At 38.5% G+C, this 19564-nt stretch overlaps 1 protein-coding gene across 1 annotated transcript in view; it reads right to left on the reverse strand.

The window, feature by feature from the left end:
• Window positions 1-209: 209 nt before the first annotated feature.
• Window positions 210-19564, reverse strand: part of LOC129227327 (scoloptoxin SSD20-like) — an 87838-nt gene continuing 68483 nt past the window's right edge. The window contains 6 exon segments of the mRNA XM_054861871.1: window positions 210-2920; window positions 7545-7586; window positions 7588-7608; window positions 7610-7660; window positions 11514-11754; window positions 16789-16979. Coding sequence (XP_054717846.1) covers window positions 2768-2920; window positions 7545-7586; window positions 7588-7608; window positions 7610-7660; window positions 11514-11754; window positions 16789-16979 — 699 coding nt within the window. The 3' untranslated portion in view covers window positions 210-2767.

Consider the following 19564-nt stretch of genomic DNA (forward strand, 5'->3'; position numbering starts at 1 on the left):
TTTAGCGGAATTTTCTTTTTCCCCCGACCAAAATGAAGACAAAACCCCCTATTTACCGAATAGTAAACCCCGAAATAGCGAATTATTTTAACAGACGATTTTTTTTTCTAGGGAATATTAGATTGTTTTCCAAATATTACATCCATATTGTCCAGGGCCGGATTTGAAAGTGTGGAGGTCCCGGGGCAACGAAGGAGTGGAGGCCCCTAATCAAGGTTCGAAAATATCATCATATTTTCGAAAATATCCGATACTTTGATATATATCCGAATATTTTGATATACATGTATATATCCGATATTTTCGATCAGCACTTTAATAGTAAATACATCCTAAAGTTACTGCTATTTATTTTTTTACATTATTATTATTATAATTTGTATAGGAGAAAAAACGTAAAATTTGCTGACCGTTGAAAGTTAGGATGTTTTGTAAAAATTTTATTGTGGGGGCCCCTTTGTTGTGGAGGCCCCGGGGCAGTAGCTCCGCCTGCCCTCCGCTAAATCCGGCCCTGATATTGTCCGAAGCAGAAAAAATACTTTTCTTGAAATCAGCAAGTTTTAATGAGCGAGGGGCAACCAATGAATGACGATTCTTATGCAGAAAGTGCTAATTAAACTTCCAATAAAAATTAACATTTTTTAATGCTTTACATGGCCTGGAAACTGTAAAAACATCTTTCATGCAGCACGCTGTAAATGACACAGTATTTTCTTTTTTCCATAAAGTCGAAAGAGAACTATTTCGAGTCAAGTATCAAGGAATTGTCAAACATTTATTATTCAGTAGTTAAGAACTTCAAATTAACTAGCGTGTAATAAGTCGTGGAATGCTGAATAAAAAGTGTACACTTTCGAATTACGGATATTTTCGCACAGTTGCTTATTAGAGCTTTTAGGTAGGGTAAGTGCATTTAAAAACACGATTTTCACAACCCGATATTACGAATAACCCCGATTTAAAGTACCCCGAAATAGCGAATTTTTTTAACAGCCGATTTTTTTTTCCTTTTTGGTCAAGGGAATATTAGATTGTTTTCCAAATGTTACATCCATATTGTCCGAAGCAAAAAAAATACTTTTCTTGAAATCAAGCCATTTTTGCGAGGGGACAGTCAACAAATAGTGATTCTGATGCAGGAAGCGATAGTGAAACGGCCATTAAAACTTAACATTTTTTAATGCTTTACATGGCCTAGAAACGTAAAAACAGCTTTCATGCAGCACGCTGTAAAAGACACAGTAATTTTCTTTTTTCCATCAAGTCGAAAGAGAGCTATTTCCAGTCACGTATCAAGGAATTGTCAAACATCTATTATTCAGTAGTTAAGAACTTCAAATTAACTAACGTGTAATAAGTCGTGGAATGCTGAATAAAAAGTGTACACTTTCTAATTACGGATATTTTTGCACAGTTGCTTATTAGAGCTTTTAGATAGGGTAAGTGCATTTAAAAAAAACGATTTTCACACTCCGATATTACGAATAACCCCGATTTAACGTACCCCGAAATAGCGAATTTTTTTAACAGCCGATTTTTTTTTTCTTTTTCGGTCAAGGGAATATTAGATTGTTTTCCAAATGTTACATCCACATTGTCCGAAGCAGAAAAAATACTTTTCTTGAAATCAGCCATTTTTGCGAGGGGACAGTCAACAAATAGTGATTCTGATGCAGGAAGCGATAGTGAAACTGCCATTGAAACTTAACATTTTTTAATGCTTTACATAGCCTGGAAACTGTAAAAACATCTTTCATGCAGCACGCTGTAAACGACACAGTATTTTCTTTTTTCCATAAAGTCGAAGGAGAGCTATTTCGAGTCAAGTATCAAGGAATTGTCAAACATCTATTACTCAGTAGTTAAGAACTTCAAATTAACTAACGTGTAATAAGTCGTGGAATGCTGAATAAAAAGTGTACACTTTCTAATTACGGATATTTTTGCACAGTTGCTTATTAGGGCTTTTGTAGGGTAAGTGCATTTAAAAAAAAATGATTTTCACACTCCGATATTACGAATAACCCCGATTTAACGTACCCCGAAAAAGCGAATTTTTTTAACAGCCGATTTTTTTTTTCTTTTTCGGTCAAGGGAATATTAGATTGTTTTCCAAATGTTACATCCATATTGTCCGAAGCAGAAAAAATACTTTTCTTGAAATCAGCCATTTTTGCGAGGGGACAGTCAACAAATAGTGATTCTGATGCAGGAAGCGATAGTGAAACTGCCATTGAAACTTAACATTTTTTAATGCTTTACATAGCCTGGAAACTGTAAAAACATCTTTCATGCAGCACGCTGTAAACGACACAGTATTTTCTTTTTCCCATAAAGTCGAAGGAGAGCTATTTCGAGTCAAGTATCAAGGAATTGTCAAACATCTATTACTCAGTAGTTAAGAACTTCAAATTAACCAGCGTGGTAATAAGTCGTGGGATGCTGAATAAAAAATGTAAACACTCGAATTATGGATATTTTTTGCGCAGTTGCTTATTAGGTAATGTGAGTGCATTTAAAAAAACGATTTTCACACCCCGATATTACGAATAACCCCGATTTAACGTATAAAAGTTTCGGGCCCGGTGAATTCGTTAAATCGGAGTTCAACTGTATTTCTGTTTTCAAGTTTTGAAAGTTTGTCACGCATTAAGAATTCTCTTGGTAAATTCAAACATGAACATGACATTTAAAAATACTGCTGAGAGTCTATATACAAATTTTACAATGGACGGTATTTCAGACATCAAAATGCTTGAACGAGTTCTCAGAACCCGTCGACATTCCCTCCTTTTCTGTAGTCGGAATTGGCATACAGCAAACCGTCTTCTCCTCTTGCGATCCCCATCAAAATACCAACCATTTTACTTCCTAAGACGTGAGTTTTGTGGCCCATTTTTCTCAAATCTTCCAAGGTACTCTGCAAGGGAAAGTAAGAACAATTACATCGAGTCAAAATAATAAATAAATAAATAAAAAATAATTTGAACTTTGACATCTTGAATTCAAATTATATTTTTCGCAATTACGAGTGTGTATGTATGCGTGTGTGTTTGTGTGTGCGGAGGGGGGGGGGGGGGGGTATGTGTGTAGGCATGTGTGTGTGTGGGTAGTGGTGTGTGTGTATGTGTGGGTAGTTGTGTGTTTGTGTTTGTATGTGTAGGTGTCTGTATGTATACGTGTGTGTATGTGTTTGTGTGTGTAGTACGAGTGTATGTGTAAGTGTAGGCAAGTAACCTGGAGACTGTTTTCGCTAGAGGAGCAGCATCGTGAGGCGGCCGGTCGACGGTGGTGCTGCAGAGGGAGGCGGGGGGGGGGGGGAATAAAATCATAGGAATTCAAAACTGTCAAGTGAGAACAATAAGCAATCGTGATTGCTCAAAAAAAAAATAATAATTTGAATTTTGACGTTTTGAATATAAATTATGTTTTCCGCAGTCCGAAATTGCGATAGGACCCTACTCGTTAAGTTCCTTGTTTCTACAAATAGAAAGGAATGGAGGTGACCAAGAAATTTGTACTAGAATAGGTAACAAAAATTTGTACTAGAAAATTTTCTAGTATAGGTAGTACGAGGAATCATAGCCAAATGTTCTGCCACTACACTTGATAGCTTTTCTTCAGAATCTGTGTTATGGTTCGTTCGAACACTTCCTGTGAGCCGTGGCCTAATTCCTCTCTCCAAAGCTGAGTTTTAAATTTTGACCTATTTACAGGTTGTCCAGCAAAGGACTCCCTGGTTTCAAAATTAAATATCTCGGAAACAAAGGACGATATTCGAATAAAATAAACAGTATGTTTACTGTGCAACCCATAAAAATCATATACAGGAACTTGGAAATTAGTTTTAAAAACTGCCAACAGGTGGCGCTGCACAATGTAATTGCAATAGGAGTCTCTATAAATAGTGCTGTGAAGAGGTTAGTTGCTTCAGCAGTAGTTTAGTCTCTCAGATATGCTTACATATACGCTAGAAATTATTGTCCAACCTCTTCGCAGCACTATTTATGGCGACTGTTATTGCAATTACAGCGTGCAGCGCCACCTGTTGGAACTTTTTAAAACTAATTTACAAGTTCCTGTATATGATTTTTATGGGTTTCACAGTAAACCTACCGTTTATTTTATTCCAATATCGTTCTTTGTTTTCGAGATATTTAATTTTGAAACCAGGGAGTCCTTTGCTGGAAACCCTGTAGCTTGTCCATACATGAGAACACAATGTAACAGCGTTCATGATTTCTTCGATTCAGTTCCGGAAGATTCTCAAAAATATCAGCCCCGTACGCGTGTATTCCAAGACAATATTTGTCTTGTATCAAGCTGGTATGTTTCATTTCATTCAGAAGCATCAGAAATATGTACCTCGTCTCGTCTCTTAATTCAAAACTTTTTGGCTGAACCTCACTTTTCAAAAACCAGCCACCGTCCGTGTGAAAAAACAGGGAGAGGGAATCTCTCCGCCACCACGTCATCAGAAAGCAAAAGGAAATCGTGAGAATTATGTTGAAGATTTTTACGACTTCAACCATGGCTGACTTAGCTCATCTGGCATATTGTTTTTCAGGAGAGGTTCAGGATGGAGGAAAGTGATTTGATTAGACATTTCCCCATCATTGTAATTGCTCTATCACTGCAAGCTCTTGTGCCTCTCGCTGCTTTTTATTTATGCAGTTTTGCGTTACTAGTTGCAAGCAGAAAAAGTTCTTACTCTGTAAAAAAATTCCGAAACGTTACTGAGCATTTTCGTGTAACGCTCTGGGATTTTAGTGGTTTTTATCCACTTCCTGGAAAAATCGTTAACTTTGCCAAAAAGTTTCCTGAATTGCTACAAGTGGCACGAATTCAGAATTCTCACTGCTGTAAAAAATATTTTTAGCTCCCAGTTGAAAGATTAACTAAGCGTCTTTATAAATTGTATCGGCTTCAGTTCGACTGTGGCTGGTCTAGACTGATAAGGCGTCCAAAGGGAGAAGATCAGTTAATGAAACTACGTGACTTTGCTAAAATTGCAGGCGAGTAAATAATTCTTGATACTTGGTTGCAAATCTGGGCTAGCTTTGACCATGCTAATAATTACTGCTTTTTGGAGCTTTCCTGTAGTAAAATGTAGGAAAGTACCGAGCTATTATATCATACTCTAAAGTTCCAGAGACATGACCCGGCTTTAAACAGGACGATTTCTGAATATTTCAGGAGGTTTCTAGCATAATTTCAGAAATGTCGCTGAATTTTAGCGGAAACCGTTCCTGGCTTTTGTAAGATATGTTACTGGAAGAAATTATTGCACATCAGCTGCCCATTATTTTCCAGGAACGTTTCTGAATCATTTTTACAGTGTAGCAGAAAGTAAAATGATCATGAATGCCGTCCTCGTTAGTAAGAACAGTGCAAAAGCTATAGAAATTATCCAGCTATTTGTAGTTTAACAACCAATGTTGTTGTTTTTTTTTTCTTAATGTCACCCGTCATGTAATTTATTTGTCTCATGACAACATCGTCAGGCATTGGCACTAATGCTAACTGCAACTCCTTTTTTCTTTCCTTTTTTACGTTTTCCCATGCTATTTATAGGGGGAAAAAGTATACTCATATAAATAATAACCGATGATCGAGTAACCCGTGTGTTTCAACAATGAAACTCGCGCCACGGCATGATAAATGGATAATATGTTTTGGTAATATTTAACATGCAGGGATAGGCTTTATTGTGATAAGGCTGAACTCGATCCGGTAACCTCACTCTTTTTCTGGTAAGGCTGTTTCATTTCAGGGGAATGAAAGAAACGAAAAAGCGATCAACTATGAACGCTATCCACTGGAGTTCAGGGTTAATCCACTGGACTTAGGGTTACAATTTCAACTATCAAAATATCACCAAACGGGCAATGGCTTCGTTGAAATGTAGAAGCAATTTTCACCCGTCACACTTTGACGGGCGGCTTTCTAGTATTTAATAATTCTGCTCTGAATCGCGATATTCATCTCAATTTGAGATGCGGTCCTGCGAGTAAAAAAGGTTGGGGATCACTGGCTTAGTTTAAACCTGAATAATACTCTCCAAAAAAATGCAAAATATAGGGAAAAAAAGCGCAATTTCCGCTATTTGGTTGTTTATTGCAATGATTAATGACGTCACACATACATTGCAAAAAAATTCCGAAACCTTATTAGTAATTTCCATGGAACATTTCGGAATTTCACTGATTTTCACTAATTACCTGTAAAAATTAAGTACAGTCAAAAAGGTTCATGAATGACTCCAAGTTTCACGAATGCAGACTTCTCACTGTTGAGAAACATATTTTTACCTACCAGTTTAAAAGCCAATTAAAATGTATTTATTAAGTGTATTGGCTGTTGAGAGATCACGGCTTATTCAGATTAACTAAGCTCACAAAAAGAGCGAATATGTCTTTGGATTCAGCATCTTTTCAAGAACTGCAAGCAAGCTTGGTACTTGAAATTCTGTCTTAAGGTTGGCTCTTGTTGCAATAATGCTTTTTGAGCTTTCTTGGCGTATCAGGAAGGCGTCAATTTACTATTTAAAATCTACCTAAGTTTGCTCTGAAGATTCCAGAAACATAAATGTCTTTAACCGGATATATATATTTCTATTTAGAAAGATTTAAGAATGATTTCAGAAAGGTTACTGACATTTAGCAAAAAACATCCTCGTTGTTTTGCAAGATATGTTACTCCCGGAAATTGGGCACATTAACTGCCCATTATTTTCCAGGAACATTTTTACTGAATCGTTTTTGCAGTGTAGTTAACTTTAATACGTGGTCAAACAGCTATACTTTCGCAGCCTCTATGCGGACATATTGAAGTTTTCCTGGCTGCGATTTTCCTACACTGTAAAAAAATTCCAAAACGTTACTGAGTATCTCCGTGCAACGTTTCGGGATTTTTATGGTTTTTATACACTTCTTGGAAAAATCAAGTATCCTTGTCAAAAAGTTTCCTGAATTGCTACTAGTCGCACGAATGCACACTTCTCACTGTTGTAAAAAATATGTTTAGCTCCTAGTTTAAAGATTAACTCAGCGTATTTATAAAGTGTATCGGCTTGAGATCGATTGTGGCCCCGTCCAGACTGATAAGGCGTCCAAAGGGCGCAAATCAGTCTATGGACTACGTAGCTTAGCAAGAATTGCAGGCGAGTAAAATTCTGTGTTAGCTTTGGCCATATTTGCAATACTGCTTTGGAATTTTCCTTGAAACTCGGTAAGGTGCCAAACTGTTATAGTATACCTACGTAAATTTATTCTAAGATTCTAGAGATACGACTGACTTTAAACGGGAAGAGTTCTGAATATTTTCAGTAAGGTTACTGAATTTTAGCGGAAAACGTTCCTGGTTTTTGTAAGATATGGTACTAGAAGAAATTGGGCCACATCAGCTGCCCAATATTTTCCAGCAACGTTTCTGAATCGCTTTTACAGTGTAAGTCCACTGTACATTGAACTTCTAAAAGCTTTTCAAAAGCACAAGATATTTAAGGATTATTGTAAATTAGAGTTACATAAAAGCAGTTTTACCTGAGGAAATAGAGTCTCATATTCTATGTAGTTTGGCAACAGCTTGGTGATGGAATCGCGGAGCAATCTATTGTCTTCTTGATATCTTCTTTGAGGAACAAATTCCGTACAATAGCCTGTAAATCGAAATGAATTCAAGATAAGGAAACGGTTTTAGCACCTTCTGTCTTAGCAAAATACTCCTCAGTTATTATGATCTCTCATAGACTAATAATAAGAATAGACCGAGCTATGGCACCCCTTTCGCTGCTCATAAACCAAACCATGTGACTGGTGATTTGGATATCCTAGCAATAGCGGGCGTTGATCGTAGCAGACGATCAACACCCGCGAGAAATAAGATAAATAGAATTGATGGAACACGGAAGAATGATCTTTTATGGAGTCCGATTTGTAAATTTATTATTCTAAGCTGTAAATAATTTGTTCATGTAGTGAGGTTTTTCGTTTAGATAGTATTGTGCATTTTCTTTAGTCGATTTCAATAACTCTCTAAGCAATTAAAGATTCAAGTGCACAAAAAGAATCGGCAAACGGCAGGATTCTTACCTAAAATTTCAATTTAAGATACCGATTAGTACATTTTTGCGTTAATGCAAAACATTTACGACATTACGTTCACGTCAACGCTGACGTAGCAGATCCAAATGAAATAAAAGTTACTGAAAATTGTGATCAAAAAACTAATTACTAATGTCAAAATAATGCATAACTAAAAGAAAAACAGTTCAATCTCTGCACCTGGAAAAAAATTATAATGAAAACACATTACGTCTTGAAATACATGTCGAGTGCCAAACTATAGATAATGTTGCCTCTCATGCTGCCAAAGTTTTCGCCAAGCCTCCCACCAGTCTCATGATGTATCCATGAACCAATTTTTTCATCAGCAAGTCTGGGAAAGCTCGGTCTACTCTTATTATTAGTCTATGTGATATATTACATATCATATCACACTTCAGGGAACCTCCCAGACCCACCACAATTTGTGGTTTAACCAGTTGGTTGGGGCCATGAAGACAGCTTTGATTTTTTGATCAAGACCAGAAGCCAAACAATCTCTGCTTCAGCACTCCCAGAGGTATTGATTCACTTGGAGGACTATGTGACCACGACATATTTAACGTGCCCCGGTCAGCATTAACAAATAATTCAGAAGCGAACTTTTTTTGTTTACATGCTTGAATTATTTTCCAGATGTTCTATGTACCCTCCTTCTGACGATATCTCTCCAATACTGAAACTCAGTCGCAAACGTTGTAGAATGTATGCAGTTTTATAAGCAATTGCTGCAGTGGTTCAATTCTTCAGCTCGTCAAGATTAGCAGGTAAGGAGAGTATAAACACAGCATCCTTTACATATCTACACAGGAACAAATCACATGGTGTTAGCTCTGGTGACCCTGCTGTCAAGCCCTTCATTTCAAAAAGTTCCGGGTGAGGTAGGGGGGGGGAGGGAAAGGTTTTGTATTCATTCATTATGTAGTGAAAAAACAACAACTTGAAATTAAAAAAAAAAACATTTTAAGGTGCAAAAACTCTATGGTGCGAGGTAATTTTTGTAAACCAAGTGCCATGATTGTTGGGTGCTACGCTTTGGCATCCCACATAGATGGGCATAACTTCTTTGACAAAACTTTTACGATACTTATAACTGGAGAAGCTACTGTTTTACAGTAAAACACAGCGAATACAAAGTAATTCAAAGAGAATGGAGGGGTTTCAAATATGTACATGTAAAAATTATTCAAAAACTATTTTTTTTTGTTTACATAATTAAATCATTTTTAAGATGTTTTATGTGCCCCCCTTCTGACGCCTGAACGATACCACTCTAATACAGAAAATCTGTCGCAAACGTGGTAGAATGTACGCAGTTACATAAAAGCAATTGCCGCAATAGTTCAATTCTTCAGCTTGTCAAGATTAGCAGGTAAGGAGGGTATAAACATAGCATCCTTTACCAATCTACACAAGAAAAAATCGCACGGTGTTAGATCTGGTGTCTCTGTTGTCAAGCCCTTTATTTCAAAGAATTCTGGGGGGAGGGGGGGGCAAAGGTTTTGTATTCACTCATTATGTAATGAGAAAAAAAATACAAAATACATACTAAAATGTTTTATACATTCTCTTTCCAGAGCGATCGGGAGTGGGGGGGGGGGGCTGCCTGATGGGAGAACAGTCATACAGTGCGAAATCGCTTCTCTCTTTGATCGCCATTTTGACTAACTGAAAAATAAATAACAAGTGCGACATATTATACAAAATGACGCAGAGACATCTAGTGGTAAGCAATTAAAACTTTACTACTTGATCTTTCTTAGAGCTCCACCAGAGATCTTTTTCACTTTTCACTCCAATGTCCCCCGTACCTACCACTATTTGTGGTTTAACCAGCTGGATGGGACCCTGAAGACAGCTCTGATATTTTGATCCAGACCAGTAACCGAGAAATCTCTGATCCAGCACCCCCAGAGGCATCGTTTTACTTGGAAGATTTTGACCACGAGCGTATTTAACGTCACCAGTCACCATTAATTAAGACGGTGGATCTTCGATCGGCTAGGATCGAACCCCCCCCCCCCAGAGAGCTGTAAGTCCAATATTCCCAAATAGGTAGCTATATACCCCCCCCCCCCCTTCTTTTTGGATCCCTCTGCATATGCATGTTAACTGGGAGCTACAGTGGTGGTAAAAAAAAAAAATTGTATCACCCGCGCCGCAAAAGAGAGGAATATCATCCCGACTGCATTCAACACACAGTCAAGCATCCCGTATCCCAGATGATTTGGAAATGTATTTCTGATCAAGGAGTTGGTGGGCTTCACTTTATGCAAGGAACAGTAAACGCTCAGGTGTGCATCGGCATTTTGGAGGAGAAATTGTTTCCTACTATCCGGGATCACTTTACTTCAGTTCCAAACGTCATTTTCCAGGATGATTCTGCTCCGTACCATAGGGCAAAACTGGTAAGTAACAATTTAAAAACCTTTATCCTGCCATTAGACTTAAATTGGCATGGGGTTAAGTAGTTTTTTTTCTCTAAACTCACACGCAGGTTCGGAAACAGCCCCTATCTGCGTAAACAATTATCGGATTCCTGCTGTTTATTTCATAAGTTTTGCAGAATTTCACAGACATTCACCGTTAATTGGTCGACCAAAACGTATCACACAATCCCATTGTTGTGAAAAATGCGAGGGCGATGCAGTTTTTTTTTTATTTTAACCAGCACTGTAGTAGCAGAAATATTCGCTAAAAGATGAATGCCGGGCCGTGGTAGCCCGATCGGTAGAGTGTCGGATTCGGGGCCGGAGGGTCCTGAGTTCGAACCTCGATGGTCGAAGACCCGCCGTCGTCATTAAAGGAGACTGGGCGACGTTAAATATGCTCGTGGTCTCAATGTCCTCCAAGTGAAACGATCCCTCTGGGGGTGCTAGCACCAGGCAGCTATTAGCTCCTGGTCTAGTTCCTATTCCTATTCAGAGTCACAACTGACAACAACTGTATTTATGTCGAGAACTGCATACTAAGTGTCTCGCCTCCATTATTTTATATACCGATAGATGGCAGCACCATCACCGGATCGAACAGTTAATGAGAATTTAGAACTAGTCCAGGAGCTGATAGCTACCTGGTGCTAGCACCCCCAGAGGTATCGTTTCACTTGGAGGACATTGAGACCACGAGCATATTTAACGTCGCCCAGTCCCCTTTCATGACGACGGTGGGTCTTCGACCATCGAGGTTCGAACTCAGGACCCTCCGGCCCCGAATCCGACACTCTACCGATCGGGCTACCACGGCCCTGATCTAGTTCTAAATTCTCATCAACTGTTCGATCCGGTGATGGTGCTGCCATCTATCGGTATAAAAAAATAATGGAGGCAAGGCACTTAGTATGCAGTCCTCGACATAAATACAGTTGTAATCAGTTGTGACTCGGAATCGAAATCGATGAACGCCCACCTGAGCGACGCTGGTGGTGATTTGCGTCCCTCCATTCGCTCCCACGGCCAATCGGACGTCTCCGTTGCTGTCGACGACTACGGTGGGGCACATGGAGCTCATGGGGCGCTTTCCCGGGTGGATCAGGTTCTTCTGACTCGGAGGAAGGCCGAAGTAGTTGGTGATGTTCCTCGAACTGAAGTCGTCCATCTCGTCGTTCAGTATGATGCCCGTTTGTGGAGACATTATCAGACTTCCGAAGCTTGAAGTAAAGAAAAAATATATAAATTAATTTGAATTTTTGGCATCTTGAATTCAAATTATGTTTTTCGCAATCACGAGCGTGTGGGTGTATGAATGCGTGTGTGTGTTTGTGTAGGTGCATGTATATGGGTGCGCGTGTGTGTATGTATGCATGTGTGTGCGTGTTGTGTATGCAGTGCTGTGTGTGTACGCGCGCTTGTGTATGTAGGCGTTCGTGTGCGTGTGTGTATGTAGGCATATGTGTTTGTGTCTGTGTGCAGGCATAAGTGTGTGTATGTGTGTGTGTGTGTACGAGTGTGTGTTTGTGTCTGTGCGTAGGCATGAGTGTGTGTGTTTGTGCAGGTGCATGTATGTGGTAAGCGTGTGTGTGTATGTATGCATGTGTGTGCGTGTTGTGTATGCAGTGCTGTGTGTGTACGCGCGCGTGTGTACGTAGGCGTCCGTGTGTGTATGTATGTAGGCATATGTGTTTGTGTCTGTGTGCAGGCATAAGTGTGTGTATGTGTTTGCGTGTGTGACGAGGAGTGTGTGTTTGTGTCTGTGCGTAGGCATGAGTGTTTGTGCGTGTATGCACGTGTGTGTAGGATATGGACGCAACCTGGAGACGGTTTTCGCAAGAGGAGCAGCATCGTGAGGCCGGTCAACACGACGGTGGAGCTGGCAGAGGGTGCTGGTGGGAAAATAAGATGATAGGAATTCAAAACAGTCAAATGAGAACAATAAGCAATCGTGATTGCTCAACAATAATTAATCCTAATAGCGAATGATCGAGTAAAGGTCCTGACGACATCAACAATGAAATTTGCGCCACGGCTTGATAATTTGATAATCTGTTTTGGTAATGTTTAACATGCAGGGAAAGACGTTATTGTGACAAGGCTGATCTGTATCCGGTCACTTATCTGCTTTACTGGTGATGTCAGGGGAATGAAGAAACGAAAGAATGGTCAACAATGACGGAACGGGGATATTCGTCTCCGCCGTTTTGGCGCGGCCGTTTCGGATGACCCATAGACTAATAATAAGAATAGACCGAACTATGGCAACCCTTTTGCTGCTCATAAACCAAACCATGTGACTGGTGGATATCCTAGCAACTGTGGGCGTTGATCGTAGCAGACGATCAACGCCAGCGAGAAATAAAATAAATAGAATTGATGGAACACGGAAGAATGATCTTTTATGGAGTCCGATTTGTAAATTTTTTATTCTAAGTTGCAAATATTTTGTTAATATAGTGAGTTTTTCGTTTAGATAGTACTGTGCATTTTCTTTAGTCAGCTTCAATAACTCTCAAAGCAATTAAAGATGCAAGTGCCCAAAAAGAATCGGCAAACGGTAAGATTTTTACCTGAAATTTCAATTTAAGATACCGATTAGTACGTTTTTGCGTTAACGCGAAACATTTACGCCATTACGTTCACGCCAACGCTGACGTAGCAGTTCCAAATGAAACAAAATTTACAGAAAACTGTGATCAAAAACTAATTACTAATGTCAAAATAATGCATAACAAAAAGAAAAACAGCTCAATCTCTGCACCTGGAAAGAAATTATAATGAAAACACATTACGTCTTAAAATACATGTCGAGTGCCAAACTATAGATAATGTTGCCATCTAGCAACCATGCTGCCAAAGTTTTCGCCAAGCCTCCCGCCAGTCACATCATGTATCCATGAACCAATTTTTTCATCAGCAAGTCTGGGAAAACGCAGTCTACTCTTATTATTAGTCTATGGCATGGCCCATTTCTAAACGACATGTTCAAAAATCGAAATCGTCTGCATACAAATATGCCAAATATTGCTTCAAAATTCTAGATATCTATTGTTTTTTAAAGTTTTGTGAAAAGTTTTATGAAGTAATATTTTTAAAGATGTATTTTGTTTTCTTTTTTATTATGAGTTGATAAAATAAAAATTTAAAAACATCTTCAAATTTTCGAAGTAGATAAATTAGGAGACAGTATTGACATTTTTCTATGCAATTTAAATTTAAAACTTATTAAATTTAAATTGAATTTTATTTCGTTGCTGATCATTAATTTGTGCACTTACTTAAATATATTTTCTTTATATAAAAATTGAAAACAGTCAACTAATAATAAGATGATATTTTATATTTGTCATTGGAAAGTTAACGTGTTGAGAAAAATCACCCGTAACCCTGCTCTCTATAAAGATTTAAGTTGTGTAGCGTGCTTTGAACCCAGGATACAAAAGAAAGAACTTGTAAGACTACAAGGTACAAATACTATTTATTATGTAAAGATTATTATTATATATTGCTTTAAAGTTTCATAAAAAAATTTTTTAAATTAACACAGAATATTTTGTGTCTTTTTATTTCCTGTAACTGTTCTATAACATTAAATTGTCGACTAAGTATTACAAAAAAAACATTAATAATAATAATAATAATAATAATAAAACATTTTTAAAAAAGTAATAATTTTTTATTAATTACAGCCTATTGTTTCTGGTCCTTTGTTCATGCTAAAACACTGCAAAAAACATTTCAGAAACGTTTCTGGAAAATAATGGGCCGCTAGTTTGTCCAATTTCCGCCGATATCTTTCAAAAAACAGGAACGTTTTCCGCTAAAAGTCAGTAACCTCCTTGAATTTATCCTAGAATATTCCTCAATAAAACTGAAATCTTCCCGGTTAAAGCCAGTCATGTTTCTGGAGCCTTCAGAGAAATTTTAAGTTTATAAAAACAGCTTCGGTCGCCCTGATTAACCCAGAAAGAACTAAAGGCATTTTTGCAACCATGGCTAAAGCTAAGACAGAATCGCAAGTCAGTAAATACCAATTATCTCACTTGCCTGCAATTCTTGCAAAGCTGCGGAATCCATAGACTTTTTGGTCTTATTGACAGCACTCCTATAATTTTACAACGGTCTCATGGAGTAACTGTCAAGGGCATCAGAGTGTCCTTGACCAAGGAAGATTATCACCGTTTGACGGTATTTGCAGCACCAGCCTCCATCAAGTTTTGCCAGAAAATCTAGTATCATATTGAGACATTCAGTTGACAGGCAGTTAACGAATGCCATTGAAAAATATTTATTTAAAAGAGAGCGATGATTCAACAAGAATATCCAAATGTGCCCCAATCCGTTCTCAAACTTGTTCCTATGTAAAAATTTTGCACTGTAAAAAAATTTCGAAACGTTACTGATAATTTCCGTGGAACGTTGCAGGATGTCACTGGTTTTCACCTATTTCCCCGTAAAATCCAGTATCTTTGCAAAAAAGTTTCCAGAATTGTTTCAAGTTGCACGTACGCAGACTCCTCAGTGATAGAAAAAATATTTTTAGTTACCAGTTTAAAGATTAACTAAGTGTATTTATTAAGTGTGTCGTCTTAATTTCGGTTATGGCCCATCCCGGTTGATTAAGCTCCCAATGAGGGCGAATAGCCGTAGCTTTGCAAGACAAAAGTTGCAGCCAAGCCTGGTTCTTGCTTGCAATTCTGCCGTAGCGTTTTGGCCACGTTTCCATTGATATTCTGGAACTTTCGTAGTAACTCTGGAAGGTTTATAATGAATTGTATTAAACCTACCGAATTTCTCGTGAAGGATCCTAACTGGCTTTAACCGGTGTGATCTGCATAATCGTCAGAAAGATTCAAGGAAAATTTTAGAAAGGTTACTGGTTTTTAGCGGAAAACTTTCCTTGTTTTTGCAAGGTATGTTGCTGGCAGACATTGGGACATCAGTTGCCCATTATTTTCCAAGAACGCTTCTGAATCGTTTTTACAGAGTACTAATATCCTGAGTGGGATAGATCTGGAGTATATTTCAGTACACTTGTTTTAACGGATCACATTGGAAACACAATTTAGTGCATATTCGGGCAGTTCGAACATTTTTTCTGAATTAAAGTGTTCAAAACGTGTTTACAAAATACACTGTAAAAAAATTCCGAAACGTTACTGGTTATTTCCGTGGAACCTTTCGGGATTCCAGAGGTTTTCACCCATTTCCCCGTAAAATAAAGTATTTTCGCAAAAAAGTTTCCTGAATTGCTAAAAGATGCACGGATGCAGACTTCTCACTGGTGTGAAAGATATTTTTTGCTACCAGTTTAAAGATTAAATGAGTGTGTTTATTAAATGTATAGGCTGTAACTTGATTACGGCCCGTCCAGATTTGACTAAGTTCCCAATGGGGGCAAATATGTCACTGGATAGCTGCAGTCTTGCTAGCAATTTTCGTGTAGCTTTGGCCATGGTTGCTCTAATGCTTCCTTAGTAAATCAAGGGAGTTCTAATCAAATAATTTAATTTTTAGAAGGTTCAAGACTGTCTTTAACAGGAGAGATTTTGCAATATTTCAGAAAGGTTACTGACTTTTATCGGAAAACCTTTCTGGTTTTTGTTAAGGCTGTACAGGGTTTTGTTAAGGCTGTTTTTGTAAGCTATACAGGGGGAGCTGACTTATCCGACATTTTGGTTCCAAAACTGTCGGGAGAAAAAAATAGTATTTGCACAAAAGCCTCATTGCAGAAAACTGGTGTTCAAGCTTAAGATGTTGTTGCCTGATTGATGTTTGATTATTTTATTCTGTAGATGCAGCCGCTTTAATTAATACAAATTAAAACCAAATAAGGTGTGAAAATTAGATTTATTACAGTAAGCATTTCACAATACATTTTTGTTGAATTTGTGAACTAAGTTATCTTTCTAGATTCACCTTAAAAGGGAAATTTTACTCAACTTATCATCAATTGCTTTACGACATAGCAACTAGCGAATATTATAACGTATTTATAAATACTAGAAACGAGGTTGGATCCAATTTTGTCTTGGAACCAAAATGTCGGATAAGTCAGCCTCTCCTTTCAAGGGGCTCTAGTTTTTGTAAGATGTGTTACTGGTTGAAACTGGGCACATCAGCTGCCTATTATTTTCCAAGAATGTTTCTGAATCGTTTTTACAGTGTATACTGGGAACTTGCAGTACAGTTTTGGGAATTTCTTTATTTTTTCGTGATAAAGGGAAGTCGGAGTAAAAATGTGTACTCACTACTGATTGACAGTGGTCGTCGCTACAACGGCATCGCCGTCTGGACCGACGACTGTCACGTGAGCTGTACCGTGGTCCTCGTGCACTGTGACGTTGACACCGTAGTGGCCTGGGTCGTCGAACGTCCGAGTGTCATCTATTTTCTCTCGGATAGAGTCGGCGTAACTCCTAGAAACCAACTGCTTCACAATCTGAATAAATAAATAAATAAAAATTAATTTGAATTTTGTCATCTTGAATTCAAATTATGTTTTTCGCAATCACGAGTGTGTGTGTATATGTAAGCGTGTGTGTTTGTGTGTGCGTGGCGGGGGGTATTTGTGTGTGTGGTAGGCATGTGTGTTTGTGTCTGTGTGCAGGCATGAGTGTGTGTGTATATGAGTGTGTGTGTGTTTGTGTGTGTATGTGAGTGTGTGGGTAGTTGTGTGTATGTGTTTGTGTATGTGTGTAGGTGTATATATGTATATATGTGTAGGTGCGTGTATGTATGCGTGTAAGTGTAGGATATTGACGAAACCTGGAGACGGTTTTCGCTAGAGGTGCAGCATCGTGAGGACCCGGTCGACGGTGATGCTGTGGAGGGTGGCGGTGGGAAAAATGATAGGAACGTCAAAAACAGTCAAATGAAAGCAATAAGCAATCGTGATTGCTCAATAAATAAGTAAATAAATAAATAAATAAATAAATAAACAAATAAATAAAATATAAAAAGTTTATTTGAATTTTGACATCTTTAATTCAAATTATGTTTTTCGCAGTCACGAGTGTGTGTGTGTGGGTAGGTGTGTATGTATGTGTGTGTGTGACTAGGTGTGAATGTATGTGCGTGTATGTGTGTGTGTAAGATATAGACGAAACCTGGGGACGCTGTTCGCTAGAGCAGCAGCATCGGGAAGGGCCGGTCGATGGTGGTGCTGCAGCGGGAGGCGGGGGGGGGGGGGAATAAAATCATAGGAATCAAAACAGTCAAATGAGAACAATAAGCAATGTAAGATAAATAAATACCTTTGTGCTGAACAGTAAAGTAAGAAAAAACAACGTCAAAAAAAGCACAAATTGCCAATTTGTAATAAGCAATGTGATTGCTCAACAAAAAAAAAAGTATTTTTTAAAAATTAGTTACACAAACACAAGAAATAAATGAGTATTCTGTGAGAACAAGTAAATGGCAATCAACAACGTTTTAAAGCTCAAAACTAGCAGATTACTACATACACGTGTTTCGAGGTTTTATTGCAAATCTTCAAAAAAAAAAAAAGTATACACTGACCGCCGCTTATATGAACCACGCTTGTGCTAAACAGTTTTGATTCCATAAAGCGGCTGATTCAGTAAAGCTGGATTTTATTCTGTTTTTGACAATTTAACTCATTAATGGGGTTGATTTATTTATCCACCAATTCAATTAACCGGAGTTCACTGTATAATTACCTTTGAAACTTAAAATATATCTCCAAAGAAATAAAAAGCATTAAATTACATTAACAATTGCTTTAAAATGTCAAATAATCCACCAATGCCATTGCTTATTGCCTATTTCCCCAAGTGACAAAGTTACTGAAGCCCAAACGACTCCAATCAATTAGCTATCCTATCTTCTTAACGAAAACGTTTATTGAGCAATCACGATTGCTTATTGCTTTCATTTGACTGTTTTTGGCGTGCTATCATTTTTCCCACCGGCGCGGTGCCGCCCTCTGCCAGCACCACCCTTCGCGTCGGCCGGCCTCACGATGCTGCTCCTCCAGCGAAAACCGTCTCCAGGTTGCGTCCATATCCTACACACACACGCATACATACACGCACCAACACACACGCACACACAGACACATACACACACATACACAAACACCACCATACACACACATACCCCTACACACATACACAAACACCACCATGCACACACATACACAAACACATACACACACGCATGCATACAGACACCTACACATACACACAAATACACACAACTGCCCACACATTCATGCCTGCACACAGACCTATTCCTATTCAGAGTCACAACTGACTACAACTGCTTTTATGTCGAGGACTGCATACTAAGTGCCTTGCCTCGATTATTTTTATACACCAATAGATGGCAGCACCATCACCGGATCGAACAGTTAATGAGAATTTAGAACTAGTCCAGGAGCTAATAGCTACCTAGTGCTAGCACTCCCAGAGGTATCGTTTCACTTGGAGGACATTGAGACCACGAGCATATTTAACGTCGCCCAGTCCCCTTTAATGACGACGGTGGGTCTTCGACCATCAAGGTTCGAACCCAGGACCCTCCGGCCCCGAATCCGACACTCTACTGATCGGGCTACCACGGCCCCTGCACACAGACACAAACACATATGCCTAAACACACATACACATACCCCCCCCCCTCACACACACATACAAACACACACTCGTGATTTCGAAAAACATAATTTAAATTCAAGATGACAAAATTCAAATTAATTTTTTCATTATTTTTTTTTTTTATATTTTTCAAAATTTACGTCCAAAACATAAATTTTGAATAACACAAACTATTCATCGAATTTTTTTCGAATCGGTCTATCAACCTGCCCACCGTTAATCTAGACATACTGCGAAAATCTCAACGGCATCGATCTGGTAGTTTCCAAGCTTACCCAAGACATACAAATTTGGAGTTTGTGTTTTATATATAAAGAGATTTTGGGCCATGGTAGCCCGATCGGTAGAGTGTCGGATTCGGGGCCGGAGGGCCCTTGGTTCGAACCTCGATGGTCGAAGACCCACC

The sequence above is a fragment of the Uloborus diversus genome, chromosome 8 (assembly GCF_026930045.1).
Source record: "Uloborus diversus isolate 005 chromosome 8, Udiv.v.3.1, whole genome shotgun sequence".
In the NCBI taxonomy this organism is placed as follows: Eukaryota; Metazoa; Arthropoda; class Arachnida; order Araneae; family Uloboridae; genus Uloborus; species Uloborus diversus.